Source organism: Diaphorina citri, unplaced genomic scaffold, assembly GCF_000475195.1.
Source record: "Diaphorina citri unplaced genomic scaffold, Diaci psyllid genome assembly version 1.1 scaffold664, whole genome shotgun sequence".
Taxonomy (NCBI): Eukaryota; Metazoa; Arthropoda; class Insecta; order Hemiptera; family Psyllidae; genus Diaphorina; species Diaphorina citri.
Window position 1 is genome coordinate 41,417 of NW_007378097.1, and position 13,052 is coordinate 54,468.

A 13,052-nucleotide genomic window follows, 5' to 3' on the forward strand; every position below is an offset into this window, starting at 1 on the left:
AAGAGTGAGAAAGATATTGACAGGGACAAAAGGCGATAAAAGGGGAAGGAGGGTAATTGTAGACAAAAAGAGAAAAGACATAAAGAGAAACGTAGGAATTACAAATATATTATGTTATTATGTATCAGGGCTAAGTTTTCCAGGAAATTTTGCGTCTTATTAAAGGAAGGAAGAAAGGAGAGAGGGAAAGCGAATGGCATTCCATTTTCCTCTGACTTTCTATTGAAAAGATTCAATATGCATATCAAGGGAGGGGTTGCATTGCTTTCAAAGCGCAGTACTATTTACCAAGAACATCAAACATTACCTTCCAGGTATTTCAGCAATCAACATGACTTCCTAGAGTTCCAAGCTTTCAACATGACTTGAAACGTAGGTCAGTGATTTTAATTTTGTTCCAGTGTGGTATCTACTGTTACATTAATAATTGACCAGTCAGCATTCAGACCTGAAAACAAAAGAGAATTCATAGAGTTAGATTTTTATTACATCCCATCTCAACTACGATTCATAGTTTTAAAATTCAAATAGATTCAAAGGTTCATAATCAGAAGACATACGAGTATTTATGCTGGGTTCTAAACATTTCTGAACCCCGGATTTGCTAACAAACTGAAATCACTGGCAAACTATGTATAAAACTGATCTCTTTATCAACTCCATCTCCTCTAAAAACGTACAAACCCAGCTCTCTGTTAATCTGTTGTTAGGAAGGCGATACCCTCAACTTCACAACTAAAGATAGACATTTATCGTTCCTGTCTACAGTTTGTCAGCAGGTCAGCACACCTCGGGTTAGTATCACGCATCGGGTGAACGTAGATTTCATCCCGGCCGAGGCAGGATTAAACCCAATGTCTACAGGGGCTTTCACGTTTAGGCCAAATGGAGGCGTCGAAAAAAAAGAGTTGGAGGATAGAAATTGGTCTGTAGCCACTTATGTTATAATTTCATTCTCCTTGTAAAGCCAGAGAGTCTGAAAATTAAAAGAATTTTCATGAAAAATCTACTATTTTTCTGCGACAGTCTGGCCAAATTTTTCGACAGTAAAGCAACAATGGCAAACACACATTAAACTGTACACTATACAGACTACAGGAGAAAAAGTTCCACACACATTAAATTGTATAGAATTTCCACACATGAAGAAATACAACTCGATAGCAATGTACTCGTTGCTCATGCATTTTTCATTCCATTTTGCCGTTTACATAAAAATTTCAGGGTGGTTCTTTCTAATTTTTCTTCGTTTCTTTTATATTCGTCCTTGAAGCAAGGTCGAAAAAAAACTGTACGAGACATTTCTATTTCTAATGATTTGTTCAATATTAGGTTATGAAATAATTGTAAAATTATATTACAAGAAAATAAATAAAATTGTGTAAAATAGGTTATGAAAGACAGTAAGTATAATAAAACAGCAGCGTCAAAGTTAGCAAGTAAAAGGCTTCATTCGATTTATTTATCTCTGGTATCGATTTAATGTTCATTCGATTATTTATCTCTTGTACCGACCTTTGTTTCTTGTACATACTTGAATCACCCAGTATATCGTTCAAAATCCATTTCATTATGTGTGTATTTTCCCAATGTTATAGTATTTGGGTTGTTTTATTTGCCATAAAAGTTCAAGCGCGGAGAGCAAGCGAAATAGCAAGCTTATTATTTCTTTTAAAATGGGTGTTCAGAAGAGGAGAACCGAAAAAGAATTTTCATCCTGAACATTAATGGTACTGAACAGTGGCTGTCAACTTTACCCATTTTTTAAACGAATTTTCCTGAAAGGCATTCCAAAGCAACTGCTTTCATATCTTTTAAAATTCAATAACAACAGGCGCTCCCGTTTCATAGAGAATTTTGCTCTTAGAATTCCCCAAAAAAAATGACTTATAACTCAATATTAGAGAAGAAAAAATCTTTAAAAACACTGCAACATCATCATAATAGATGCTGTGTCGTCAAATTATTACAAAATTTGATTTGCAAAATTGTAAAAATTTCTGCTCTTGTGCCTCTTTGAAACAATCTTGTCAAATTTCTCGGTTACAAAATCTCCCCCCGTTTATTGACAACCCTGTATATACTTCTCTAGGAGAGTCAATCTGTCAAGTAGCAACATATTAGTATAGGTAAAAGAACAACGTCTTCACTTGACTAGTAACTTTGGAAACTGTAAGTAATTTTATTTTACAAGAGGTAAACAATCATAAAATTAAAAAATCTGGTGTGAACATCACACGACTTTCTATTACATTTGCAGAATACGTAGGTATTTGAAAAGAAATAGAAAGTAAAACAGTGTTCTCCTTTGCTTCTTTACCTCACACTGAAGAGGATTCGTTTTGTTTGCATCTGATTGGTCTTTCACTTTGCATTAAATTTCCCAAGTGTTCTCCTTTGCTTCTTTACCTCACGCTGAAGAGGATTCGTTTTGTTTGCATCTGATTGGTCTTTCACTTTGCATTAAATTTCCCCCATCACTTTCATAGATGCAAATGGTCTTGTTGCTAAATTGTATGAAAAATAAATAAACTTTCATAGCAACTTCTGTAGCAAAGAGGGGAGGGGGAGGGAAATAAATAGGCGACAGAAGAATAGGAAGAAGAAGATTAAGAGAGACAACTAAGAAACCAAAGAAGAAGGACAGAGAAGACGACACAGAAGCAGAGAAAGAGTGAGAAAAATATTGACAGGGACAAAAGGCGATAAAAGGGGAAGGAGGGTAATTGTAGACAAAAAGAGAAAAGACATAAAGAGAAATGTAGGAATTACAAATATATTATGTATCAGGGCTAAGTTTTCCAGGAAATTTTGCGTCTTACTAAAGGAAGGAAGAAAGGAGAGACGGAAAGCGAATGGCATTCCATTTTCCTCTGACTTTCTATTGAAAAAATTCAATATGCATATCAAGGGAGGGGTTGTATTGCTTTCAAAACGCAGTACCATTTACCAAGAACATCAAACATTACCTTCTAGGTATTTCAGCAATCAACATGACTTCCTAGAGTTCCAAGCTTTCAACATGACTTGAAACGTAGGTCAGTGATTTTAATTTTGTTCCATATGTCAGTATTTTTCAACCGGGCTGCTTTTGTACAGAGGCTTTCACGTTTAGGCCAAATGGAGCCGTCGAAAAAAAAAGAGTTGGCGGATAGAAATTGGTCATGTTTGACTGCAGCCACTTATGTTATAATTTCATTCTCCGATTCTCCTTGTAAAGCAGGAGTCTGAAAATTAAAAGAATTTTCATGAAAAATCTACTATTTTTCTGCGACAAGTCCCCCTTGAAGTCTGGCCAAATTTTTCGACAGGAAAGCAACAATGGCAAACACACATTAAACTGTACAGACTACAGAAGGAAAAGTTCCACACACATTAAATTGTATAGAAGTTCCACACATGAAGAAATACAACTCGATAGCAATGTACTCGTTACTCATGCATTTTTCATTCCATTTTGCCGTTTACATAAAACTTTCAGGGTGGTTCTTTCTAATTCTTCTTCGTTTCTTTTATATTCGTCCTTGAAGCAAGGTCGAAAAAAAACTGTGGGAGACATTTCTAATGTCTCCCACAGTTCTAATGTCTCCCTCAATATTAGGTTATGAAATAATTGTAAAATTATATTACAAAAAAATAAAATAAAATTATGTAAAATAGGTTATGAAAGACAAAAAGTAATAAAACAGCAGCGTCAAAGTTAGCAAGTAAAAGGCTTCATTCGATTTATTTATCTCTGGTATCGATTTCATGTTCATTCGATTATTTATCTCTTGTACCGACCTTTGTTTCTTGTACATACTTGAATCACCCAGTATATCGTTCAAAATCCATTTTATTATGTGTGTATTTTCCCAATGTTTTAGTGTTTGGGTTGTTTTATTTGCCATAAAAGTTCAAGCGCGGAGAGCAAGCGAAATAGCAAGCTTATTATTTCTTTTAAAATGGGTGTTCAGAAGAGGAGAACCGAAAAAGAATTTTCATCCTGAACTTTAATGGTACTGAACAGTGGCTGTCAACTTTACCCATTTTTAAACGGATTTTCCTGAAAGGCATTCCAAACCAACTGCTTTCAATAACAACAGGCGCGCCCGTTTTATAGAGAATTTTGCTCTTAGAATTCCCCCCAAAAAAAAATGACTTATAAGTCTTATAACTCAATATTAGAGAAGAAAAAAATCTTTTTTTTTTTTTTTAAGAGTTTTGACAGAGGGAACTGTAACTGCTATGGTCTTATCTTTAAAAACATTGCAACATCATCATAATAGATGCTGTGTCGTCAAATTATTACAAAATTTGATTTGCAAAATTGTAAAAGAAATTCTGCTCTTGTGCTTCTTTGAAACAATCTTGTCAAATTTCTCGGTTACAAAATCTCCCCCCCGTTTATTGACAACCCTGTATATCATGCGTTATTTTATACGATACCCTTCATAGACCGTTTTTACAATGACCGTATTTGCGTTTTATTTTCACCCGATTTTTATTACTCCACTATTTTCCTTCGGTCCCCTCCCTTATTCTGTTACTTAGTTTGCGCTTACGTAAGCGGTCTCATTTTATGTCCCTCAAGAAATAAATTGTCTCAATTTTGTCACCCTTGAAACTTAAAAGCCTAATGCGGTGTTGGTCGAAAGTTATATCCACTTTTTTTACACCAATAATTTACGACATACAGCCTGATTTCCTCCAATTTGCCATCAAAAATTTTGTCAAAAGAGAACGAATGTGCCATCAAATTCAAGGAGTTTTTTGCCCGATTATTGTTCCATACATAATTTCAGAATATTTACTTCTCAAATCATGTGAGAATCTATTCTTTGTCATGAAAATACAAAAATGGGAGCATAAAAAGAAGGGAAACTGTTAAACTCTCACAAAAAATCTAAAACATCAATTATTTGCGGTTAAAAAAAGCTGAAAAAAATCTGCGTTTGCCTGAGATCGAACCCATAACTGCGAATATCGCGAACAAACCGCGGATACCCATTTTTGGTGCGGTGTTGTACCTGGATTTATAGGTTCATTAGTTTTTGGACCACTAGTTGATGGCCGATTGTAAAGGAGAAACTAGTCACTGACAAGGAATACGGGCACCAACCGTTAGGTTATCATCAATCCCCTAAAAACTTCGAGTTTATTTCATTGAACTTTGTAAATTCTACAGCCCGGCGCAACATCACCAAATCCAGCACAGAAGTCAAAAAAACTCAACCCAAACTACCCAGCCGTTCCAACACTACAGACTACAGTCAAAACGGATATTGAGCCGGAGAAAACGAACGAGAAAACCTGCCGGAAAATCGTTCTTTTCCGAAGGAAGTCGAATTTCAATTTCGATTATAGGAAAAGAAGGAAAAGGAACAGATAGGAAAGAAATTGGAACCTTTTTAATGAAACCCGAGACGAGTTTTGAGCAAAATTTTCGAAATTACTTTCTCACACGTCTCCCGAGAGACGTGATGCCATTTTGAAGAAAAAAAAACGGCAACATTGGGGGGTATGGCGGGGTACGCCATATACCCCCGAGTGCATCAGGTATACAATTCGGGGTTACTTGTAGTTGTAGAGCAGCTTTTCTCAACCTGCGGCGCGAGGCCCGCAGCTTTTCTGTAAAGAATATTAGTGTGGGCCTTGGCAGCTGGTACTAAAATGATTCACCTCAACACTAATCCACGGACCACACTTGACAGAGCCTCAAGTCTCAAGTGGCAGTATGGCCCTTGGTAGTTTAAGCTAAGACACTATGTCATGGAAGCTACAGGAACTAAAAGTGCCAGTAGAATATGACCAAACGACTGTATGGTTTTATTTTTGAACCATTGCCAAAAAAAAAAAATATGACCAAACAACCAAACATATTCACCTCGCCACCAATTTAGCCTCAGCCACGGACCACAAATGACAATGCCGAACAGCAGTTCTTATGCTCTCAAGAGGGACCTTTATTTGAACTGCGGTCCGCGTGAAGTTTTGAACACTCAAATGTGCCCCGGGACAAGAAAGGTTGAGTATAGCTTTAGTAGAGGGTAAAAGGAAACACAATGTTATTCCAAGTTGAAAATCTCATTGACAGCCAGATCGTGTATGCGAGTATCTTCTTGTATCTTGTGCTGCGTGTGGGAGATGTTGCTGTTGAGGAATAATAATTCAACCGTGGCGTAGTACCTCAGCGACTGACGACGTGATGATGAGAAGAAAATTCGATTCTATTGAACACTTGGATGTTCTGAATACTTGCATGTTCTTCCTACATGAATAAACTAGGGGTGTCCGAAGCCCAATCGAGGGACTGGGTTCCGGAACTCGAATATCAGGAATATTTAGGAAGCTCAACACTTTAATACAGCAACCCAACATCCTTACACCCTACACCAAAGGAAATAACTCAATAATAGAGTTCTTCCACCTAAATTTCTTAAAATTGTGACACCCTATCACTCATTTTTCCTCAGTGTTAAGTAAGTATCACTCATTTTTCTTCAGTGTTAAGTAAGTATCACTCATTTTTCCTCAGTGTTAAGAAAGTATCACTCATTTTTCTTCAGTGTTAAGTAAGTATCACTCATTTTTCTTCTGTGTTAAGTAAGTATCACTCATTTTTCTTCAGTGTTAAGTAAGTATGAACTTTGGTATTTAGGATAAGTATTTATGTTGGTAAATAAATGAATTTTGTATAGTTATGTCTTTTGGAGTCAAACGGGGTGTGGATTAGTCATCATTCCAACGACCATAATGTTGACTATTGTGGACGCTGATTTGGAATTTCAACGGAAATTTCGGTCTCAGTAAGTACCCTGTCTACAAAATTTTGTTTTACAAGTTTGTATCTACACTGTCTACGGAATTTTCTTCTCCGTCGGAAGTTCTTCCTCAGTTTTCCAATAATCCAGCAAGTCTATCGAAAAGACCTTGGCAACACACATTATAGGTACTTAGTGTCTACAGGGTGGTCCGTGATTTGCGAACCACGCTTATATCTCAGAAACGGCTGGGAATTAAGGAATGAAATAAACGGCATCATGTAGACTCAAATTCATCGGGTCAGATTAAAAGGAAGAGGAATGAATGCTGATGAGGACGTTTTGTTTTTTGGTCCTTCGAGCCGGATTGAAAGAAAGAGGAATCCTGATGAGGAAGTTTTGTTTTTTGGTCCTTTTAGGTAGGTTGTGAGGGAAAACAGCTAGAGAAAAACGGTAAGGACACAATATTAAGTGTTCTCCTTTGCTTCTTTACCTCACACTGAAGAGGATTCGTTTTGTTTGCATCTGATTGGTCTTTCACTTTGCATTAAATTTCCCCGTTGAAAAGATTACTTGATAAATAATAATAGTATAGGGAAAAAGTATTGTCAACTCTTCAAAAGCTTCATTCCAATTTTGAAATCAGATATTTTAGAAACCATCTAGGAGGAGCTTTTTTCATTGGTTTCCAGAAGATTGGTTTACAGTTACAGTATAGTGTACTAGCTCTGGTAGCACAGCCCCATTATTACATTTGAACTACCTCTCTGCCTCTCACAACTTTGAAATAGATAGCATTAAATTGATCAACTTTCTTATTAAGTTATTACAATAGGCTTAGAAATTACGTACATGACAAGTAATAAAACTATGAATTCAGCCATCCGTATACCGTATCCCATATTGATAATTTTACTATTGGACCACATACAAATTGAAAGTAAAAATCCCTAAACCATATCTACAATATCATTATGTCATTATCTAACCTAGGTTATAGATTTAGTAGCAAAACTATGCACAGCATCACTCGTATGAAAACAAATACAGCATTCATACTTCTCATCCGACAGCTTACAGTTGGCTATCAAACAGTAATAGCAAAACACATGTCGACATTCAATATGATAAGGTTGCCATGGATACTGTTTACATCCATTACACCTCGTACTCAAGGTCAACACAGGGGTTTCCTTCTTGACAATTGCATCATCAGGTTGTTGAGTTGAGAACCAGTTGGTTATTTTCCGGAGTAACAGATGGGACTGAAGCAGTGGAATAAGGACCAGGAGTAGTTCAGTCAGACTCTGATAGAGTAGCTCTCGAGACAGATAGGCATACTCTATGGAACGAGGCGCCTTGGTTCTCGATACCAACCTCATCTGAAAACATCTCTCCAGGAGAGAATAATATCGGCCTTGGTTGAGAAACAGAAGAAAGTTACCGAGCTTCAACACGTCCAGTGCTATGTCCAAATATTTGTAAGTCAGGTAAGCACCTTTGTTCTGCCCACGCAGATAGATGCTGATTTCGTCGGATTTCTCTTTGACATAGTCAGCAAGAACGTTGGACAAGATGAACAGGCTGGTCCTAGTGGGAGACTGTGTCGATACGTCAGAATACTTGAGTTGAAACATATTCTGAACAAATGTTCCCTGGTATTTGCGGAAACTTTGTTGGAACATGAATAGTCGCAGGAGAGCATCCACTTCCTGGTTAAACTTGGTGAACGCCCAGTTGGGAACACACGAAAAGAATGAGGAACAGCGCCGCAGGCAAAAATTGTGAGCTATACAATCTATAGAAACTAAAAATTTTAGGACTGGCCGCAGGCGAAAATTTTGGTTTCATCAATTATTTGCGGTAAACAAAGAGCTGAAAAAAATCTGCGTTTGCCTGAGATCGAACCGATAACTGCGAATATCGCGAACAAACCGCGGATACTGCGCACAAAACGCGAATACCACGAACAAAACGCGAATACCGCGAACAATCCGCGGATACCGCGAACAAACCGCGGATACCGCGAATAAACCGCGGATACCGCGAACAAACCGCGGATACCGCGAACAAACTGCGGATAGTATTTACCCGGGTAAATACCCAGGGTATTTACCCCAAAAATAAGTACCCGGGTATTTACCCATCACTAGTTACGTACGTACGTAACGTACAGACCATGGGCTAAAAACCACTTTTTTGGAATCAGGGGACCCCAAAACGGATATTTCCACCCATTTCCCGATTTTGAAAATTTGGACCGATTGCAATACTTTCTCATTACCTTGTATAGGTTCCCTATACGTAAAGGTAATAGAAAGTAAAAAATACAGTGTAACCAAAAATATGAGAAGTGAATAATTTTTAATTCCTAATTTCATTAATAAATTACAGGAGCCGACATGTTTCGTCATCTCCTGATGACATTTTCAACCCTGTATATCATGCGTTATTTTATACGATACCCTTCGTAGACCGTTTTTACAATGACCGTTATTTGCGTTTTATTTTCACCCGATTTTTATTACTCCACTATTTTCCTTCGGTCCCCTCCCTTATTCTGTTACTTGGTTTGCGTTTACGTAAGCAGTCTCATTTTATGTCCCTCAAGAAATAAATTGTCTCAATTTTGACACCCTTGAAACTTAAAAGCCTAACGCGGTGTTGTACCTGGATTTATAGGTTCATTAGTTTTTGGACCACTAGTTAATGGCCGATTGTCGCGGTGTTGTACCTGGATTTATAGGTTCATTAGTTTTTGGACCACTAGTTAATGGCCGATTGTAAAGGAGAAACTAGTCACTGACAAGGAATACGGGAACCAACCGTTAGGTTATCATCAATTCCCTAAAAACTTCGAGTTTATTTCATTGAACTTTGTAAATTCTACAGCCCAGCGCAGCATCATGTACCAAATCCGCAAGCATCATCCACGGCTCAGAAGTCAAAAAACTCAACCCAAACTACCCAGCCGTTCCAACACTACAGACTAGGTACAGTCAAAACGGATATTGAGCCGGGAAAAACGAACGAGAAAACCTGCCGGAAAATCGTTCTTTTCCAAAGGAAGTCGAATTTCAATTTCGAATCTTGGAAAAGAAGGGAAAGGAACAGATAAGAAAGAAATTGGAACCCTTTTAATGAAACCCGAGACGAGTTTTGAGCAAAATTTTCGAAATTACTTTCTCACACGTCTCCCGAGAGACGTGATGCCATTTTGAAGAAGAAAAAAAAACGGCAACATTGGGGAGTATGGCGGGGTACGCCATATACCCCCGAGTGCATCAGGTATACAATTCGGGGTTACTTGTAGTTGTAGAGCAGCCATTCTCAACCTGCGGCGCGAGGCCCGCAGCTTTTCTGTGAAGAATATTAGTGTGGGCCTTGGCAGCTGGTACTAAAATGATTCACCTCAAGTACCTCAACACTAATCCACGGACCACACTTGACAGAGCCTCAAGTGTCAAGTGGCAGTATGGCCCTTGGTAGTTTAAGCTAAGACACTATGTCATAGAAGCTACAGGAACTAAAAGTGCCAGTAGAAAGGTTGAGTATAGCTTTAGTAGAGGGTAAAAGGAAACACAATGTTATTCCACGTTGAAAATCTCATTGACAGCCAGATCGTGTATGCGAGTATCTTCTGGTATCTTGTGCTGTGTGTGGGAGATGTTGCTGTTGAGGAATAATAATTCAACCGTGCTACCTCAGCGACTGACGACGTGATGATGAGAAGAAAATTCGATTCTATTGAACACTTGGATGTTCTGAATACTTGCATGTTCTTCCTAACATGAATAAACTATAGGAGTGTCCGAAGCCCAATCGAGGGACTGGGTTCCGGAACTCGAATATCAGGAATATTTAGGAAGCTCAACACTTTAATACAGCAACCCAACGAAGGAGAGGGAGAGAGGTGGGAGGAAGAAAGAACGAGAAACTTGAGAAAGAGAGAGGAAGAGGGAGAGGAAAGAGAGAGGAAGAGGGAGAGGAAAGAGAGGAAGAAGTAGAGGGAGAAGGAAAGAGAGGAAGAAGTAGAGGGGGAAGGACAGAAAAAAAAGCAGAAAGGGAAGAAACAAAGAGAGTGAGGGAGGAGAGAGAGGGGGAAAAGGTGAGAGCAAAAAAAGGGTAATTTTCACAAGTGTAGAGTACATGGTCAGTGCTTGTATAGGTAAACAAACAAAAAATATGTCAAAGGAAATAACTCAATAATAGAGTTCTTCCACCTAAATTTCCTAAAATTGTGACACCCTATCACTCATTTTTCCTCAGTGTTAAGTAAGTATCACTCATTTTTCTTCAGTGTTAAGTAAGTATGAACTTTGGTACTTAGGATAAGTATGTATGTTGGTAAATGAATGAACTTTGGTATAGTTATGTCTTTTGGGGTCAAACGGGGTGTGGATTAGTCATTATTCCAACGACCATAATGTTGACTATTGTGGACGCTGATTTGAAATTTCAACGGACCCTGTCCCCTGTCTACAGAATTTCGGTCTCAATAAGTACCCTGTCTACAAAAATTTGTTTTACAAGTTTGTATCTACACTGTCTTACTGAATTTTCTTCTCCGTCGGAAGTTCTTCCTCAGTTTTCCAATAATCCTGTTGCAACTCTATCGAAAAGACCTTGGCAACACACATTATAGGTACTTGGTGTCTATATTTATCTACATTATAGGTACTTAGTGTCTATAATATAGCTACTTAGTGACTATATTTACCTATATTGTAGGTACAAATATCTACAAAAAATATGTTGAAAATGGAAAATAGTAAAACAAACATATGAGAAAAAGGTTAATTTTGAAAGGCAGATTACAATAGATGTTGGAGAGCTAATAATACATTGAGCATGAAAAACTCAACTCTCAAAATTCACAGTTGCTAAGTACATTTACGAGTATAGGAAAAATCATACCATTTTATTGTGTATGACTTATGAAAAACTTCGATAGCTTAAAACCCCTTACATACTCTTTTTAAGAGAACATCATTTACAGAAATAGGAGGTACTTAATAATGAGGTAAGAGCTTTCAAGCTATAATGGCTGTCACAATTGCAAATTTAAAAAATGCCATTTTAATCATCAAAATTTCATCTACATGATGCCGTTTATTTCATTCCTTAATTCCCAGCCGTTTCTGAGATATAAGCGTGGTTCGCAAATCACGAACCACCCTGTATATTTATCTACATTATAGGTACTTAGTGTCTATAATATAGCTACTTAGTGACTATATTTACCTATATTGTAGGTACAAATATCTACTTGTACACATCTCGAATGTGTGGGTACCTATTATATTTTGATAAACAGATAACAGACTCATCAAGAATATAATATCAGAACCTACCAGAGTACCAGATTGATATCAATCATAAGTATGCAATTACTATTCCCAGTGATGAGAAAAACGGATCTATTTTTAGACCAAACAGCACGTCTAAAATTGATGTTCCTTGCATCTCGAATGTGTGGGTACCTATTATATTTTGATAAACAGATAGCAGGCTCATCAAGAATATAATAATATCAGAACCTACCAGAGTACCAGATTGATAGAAATCATAAGTATGCAATTACTATTCCCAGTGATGAGAAAAACGGATCTATTTTTAGACCAAACAGCACGTCTAAAATTGATGTTCCTTGTTTCTTTTTTTAAAGATAGACATTTATCGTTCCTGTCTACAGTTTGTCAGCACTGTCAGCAGGTCAGCACACCTCGGGTTAGTATCACGCATCGGGTGAACGTAGATTTCATCCCGGCCGAGGCAGGATTAAACCCAATGTTCAAAGAATCCATTGGTGACTTGTTTTGAAGGGCACCACTTAGATCACATTTCCCTTACAGCTGGAGATTGTTTGGGCGTAGTCTCCAAGCTTTCTCAGAAAGAAAGACTTCAACATAAGATTGTAGATTCGAGCCTTCCTCCAGCCTTCTTGGTTCCCTAAAAAATGAACACACTTGAACTTGAAGAAATTTGACACTGCAAAAACTCTCCCAAAATACTAGAAAGGTCAAGCCCGTATATCCGGATACACAGTTGATACCTCCATATGTACATAACTACATACATACATATTTATGTACATAACTACATACCGGCCACATTTACATAATCCTCGGTCTCATATAGGTATCAGTTGACATATCGATATACCGTCATGAGAAGCCCTATCCATGTAGCAAAAACTGTACAATTCAGTGCTTCTCAAAGTTATTGCATAGTTAGGTTGGGTTGGGTTAGGTTAGGTTAGGTTGGGTTGGGTTGGGTTAAGTTAGGTTGGGTTGGGTTAAGTTAGGT

At 37.6% G+C, this 13,052-nt stretch overlaps 2 protein-coding genes across 2 annotated transcripts in view; both read right to left on the reverse strand.

Moving 5' to 3' along the window:
- Positions 1–13,052, reverse strand: part of LOC103511017 — a 54,641-nt gene that overhangs the window by 25,435 nt on the left and 16,154 nt on the right. The gene's annotated exons all lie outside the window — the stretch shown is intronic.
- On the reverse strand, positions 7,483–8,489 carry LOC103511011 (peroxisome biogenesis factor 2; the record flags this gene model as incomplete). Its single annotated transcript, XM_008475720.2, is given in 1 exon segment — positions 7,483–8,489. A coding segment is annotated over 1 exon segment (696 nt). The 3' UTR covers positions 7,483–7,732.